Source organism: Larimichthys crocea, chromosome XV (assembly GCF_000972845.2).
Source record: "Larimichthys crocea isolate SSNF chromosome XV, L_crocea_2.0, whole genome shotgun sequence".
Taxonomy (NCBI): domain Eukaryota; kingdom Metazoa; phylum Chordata; class Actinopteri; family Sciaenidae; genus Larimichthys; species Larimichthys crocea.
This window is the reverse complement of record NC_040025.1, coordinates 6,996,279-6,999,759: the sequence shown is the minus strand read 5'-3', so window position 1 is coordinate 6,999,759 and position 3,481 is coordinate 6,996,279. Positions and strand designations below refer to the sequence as shown.

General features: G+C 42.2%; 1 protein-coding gene across 1 annotated transcript; it reads left to right on the top strand.

The window, feature by feature from the left end:
* The first annotated feature begins 1,041 nt into the window (after positions 1 to 1,041).
* On the top strand, positions 1,042 to 2,875 carry LOC113747764 (selenide, water dikinase 2-like). Its single transcript, XM_027288847.1, has 4 exons — positions 1,042 to 1,260; positions 1,353 to 1,452; positions 1,589 to 1,801; positions 1,898 to 2,875. The coding sequence occupies exons 1-4, from the start codon at positions 1,057 to 1,059 to the stop codon at positions 2,146 to 2,148; spliced, it is 768 nt and encodes a 255-aa protein (XP_027144648.1). The 5' UTR covers positions 1,042 to 1,056; the 3' UTR covers positions 2,149 to 2,875.
* The last annotated feature ends 606 nt before the right edge of the window (positions 2,876 to 3,481 follow it).

Genomic DNA, 3,481 nt, shown 5'->3' with positions numbered 1-3,481 from the left:
TTTTTTTTTTTTTTTTTTGTTTACCCACTTTGCCTAATGTAGTTCTATTCCACCATCTTGTGGCCTAGAAAAGAATTGTGAGATTAATCAATAAATAAAAAAAAAAATAATAATTGTGCGATTTAATCAATTTTTAAAAAATAATAACAATCTGTAGCCCTGAAATCCAAAAAATAAACTATTTACAATGAATATGAACCCTATTTATTTACAAATACAGTCGTCCCTCGCTATAACGCGGTTCACTTTTCACGGACTCGCTGTTTCGCGGATTTTTTTAGTGTCATTTTGCATGCTTTTTTTTTTTTTTAAACAGCGTACTGTACAGTATGAACGCGCATTGTGTTCTGCGTCCTGATTAACTAAAGGAGTACTGTACAAAATGCGTGTAAAAAGGTGTATAAAAGTGTGTGGTTAGGGGTTTTACGGCTTTAAAACATGTATAATAATTGTAAAACTTACTTTGCGGATTTCGTTTATTGCTGGTTATTTTTAGAACGTATTCCCCGCGATAAACGAGGGACCACTGTATGGCCCATTTCCTGTCAAATACAGTTGCATTGTTTTGAAGGAAGCCGCCTTAAAATTTTATATATCATTACTGTCCTGTGAAAACCACATATCTTCAAAATGTCCACCTCTAATGAGCTTTTTTTTCTCCACAGTGTATAGACACAGCAGAGATGACACAGATAGAAAAGAAGAGAGATCAATTAAACAAAATAAAACAAGCATAACATTAAAACATAATGGGGAAAAAAAAAAAAAAAAACATCAGGTCACGGAGTAGTTTGTATGTCCACAGAAATATCCATTTTCGAGAGCTAAGAGTGGTCAGATGTTCCACAGAAAATGCCACACTACATTCAGTTTTGCACATGAGCATGGATCTGTCACAGGAAACATGTTTGGAAGCTTCACCTTAGACACATGAAGCTGGTGTACAGTTGAATTAGGTCATGGGTTTTGCATAAAGATAAGATATAATGACTACTACCAAATAGAGCACTGATCTGATATGTCCATTTCCAAATCATTTTCCTTTTATCAGTATGAATGATCAGCCTTCTGTATAAAACCCGGATATTATTCCCTAAACCGTTTGAATCAGTTTATGGTGTCTTTTCACTGGGCAGCAACAATAAGTGTGTCTTGTGTGTGTTCTCCAGGCCGGACGGTGCTGTACCGGGCGACGTCTTGGTTCTGACCAAACCTCTGGGGACACAGGTGGCTGTGAACGCTCACCAGTGGCTCGACCAGGTTAGCAAATCGACTCTGTTCATATGAAACAATGTGCTCACCCTCGCCCTCACCCTCCTTCATCACGTGAACTCTTTTTGTCTGTTTGTCAGCCTGAAAGGTGGAACAAGATCAAACTAGTTGTCACCAAAGAGGAAGTTAAAGAGGCTTATCAGGAAGCCATGTTCTCCATGGCAACGCTAAACCGCACAGGTACAAAACACTTATTGAAATCATACACCCCTGACTGGTTGTGCGTGTTTCGACACCTCTGATCAGAATGTCCTGTTTATTCACACGTGAACCTGCATTGTCCTGTGGTGGTATAGACGCTTGTTTTTGTCTCCAGCGGCAGGCCTAATGCACAAGTTCCAGGCCCACGCCGCAACAGACGTGACAGGTTTCGGGTTGCTCGGTCATGCCAACAACCTCGCAGCACAGCAACGAAACGAGGTGGCTTTTGTCATCCATAACCTACCTATCCTGGCCAAGATGGCTGCCGTCAGTAAAGCCTGTGGAAACCTGTTCAACCTGGTTCAGGGCACGTCAGCAGAGACCTCTGGTATGTAAGCGGTGGGCAACACACAACAAATGAATGAAATGGCGAGATGAATGTTTGATTGAAAGTATATCTTTTTTTTCCTCTCTTCTCCTTCAGGTGGACTGCTGGTGTGTCTGCCCAGAGAGCAGGCGGCCAAGTTCTGCTCAGAAATGAAGAGCCAGAGCTCCGGAGCTGGAGGTCAGGGGGCGGCAGGCGGGGCGTGGATAATTGGAATTGTCGAAAAGGGCGACCGCCGCGCTCGCATCATCGACAAGCCCCGCATCATCGAGGTTCCACCCCGAGGAAGTCAGGCAGCAAATCAGGACAACAGCTCCACCAGCCCCTCTCCAAGCCCCAATTTGTTATAGACACTGTGTGTGAGTGTGTATGTGTGTGTGTGTGTGAGTGTGTGTGTCCATCTCATCCCCTTTTACAGTCAAAGTGCTGAGAGCACACAAATGAAATCAGTCATTTCTCCATCTATAAAGATGGAGAGTTCCTGGAACATGGGTGGTGTTTCTGGGCAGTGTCCTCATTCTTAATGTATAGAGACACGTGACTCTCTAAGATTCATCTGAAGGCAAAAAAAAAACAAAAAAACTTTTAATTATGAAAACATTCCAAATCATTCTCGCCAGCAAAAACAAAAAAAAAAAAGTGTGTGATTATTTTATCATTTGATTAGGTGCTCTGCGGTGAGGACGTGGAACATGCCGGTTTTGTTTTGGATGTGGATGATGTGAACGTCTCATGTCGGTGAATGTATCATGTGGAAAACGAGCGGTTCATGGGTCGCTCCTGGCACCTGGCTCTGCCCACACAGCCCACAGGAAGGCTTGAGCAGCTTCCTTTGGACAGGCTGGGTGGTGTTCAGAATGTCCTTCTGTGTCAGCTGATTGGCTGTCCAGCACCAAGTCCTTCCTGCCCTTCCTTTTTATGAAGCTCTGCCCTTTAAACCCCAGCCAGGGGGCAGGTGGAGTGGATGTTTGCCTTTGGATTGGGGTCGGACTTCGACTGCTGGAGGTCTAAAGCTGTCTTTGTTTGTAGATTTCATGCTTTTCACAATCAATAAAATCCATCATGAACTCACTGAAATACTGTTTGCTTGTTATGTAACTATAGGTTTAGTTGGAGTTCAAGTCTTTGACTTTGGAGTTGAGGGTTTTTTTTTTATTGTCAGGTAGAGGATATACAAAATTCAGGAACAAATATACAATAATATTAATTTCCAGATCAGGTTCCTATCCCAATTTCACATATTGCTGGCACCAAACAGAACTGTGTACATACAACTATGACAGCCTCTGACAACCCACATGAATAGTTCTGTGTCACTCCTGCTGAAGGGCAAGGATTGAACCAAAATCACGATCTGATTGACAGCTCCCAGGCAACATGACCCGTCAACCCCACAGGTGTCCTCATGTTCTGATTGAGTTCATTCATTTAGGCAATCAACAAAGGCAGTAAGGTGGAATCATCAGAGAATTATCAGAATAATGACTTCTGGATCATTTCTGGGTTTTGTGTGTACTAAATGGACTCCCAAGATGATTCTGTAATGAGGATGATGAGGACATGTTGCCTTGTTTTTCTACTGTCCACATGATGAAGGTTGCTTTATTACTCCAAAATTTAAAGCTGAATATTGAATATAATCATTATAATATAGCACAACATCATAAGAAATGGGAAAGAATT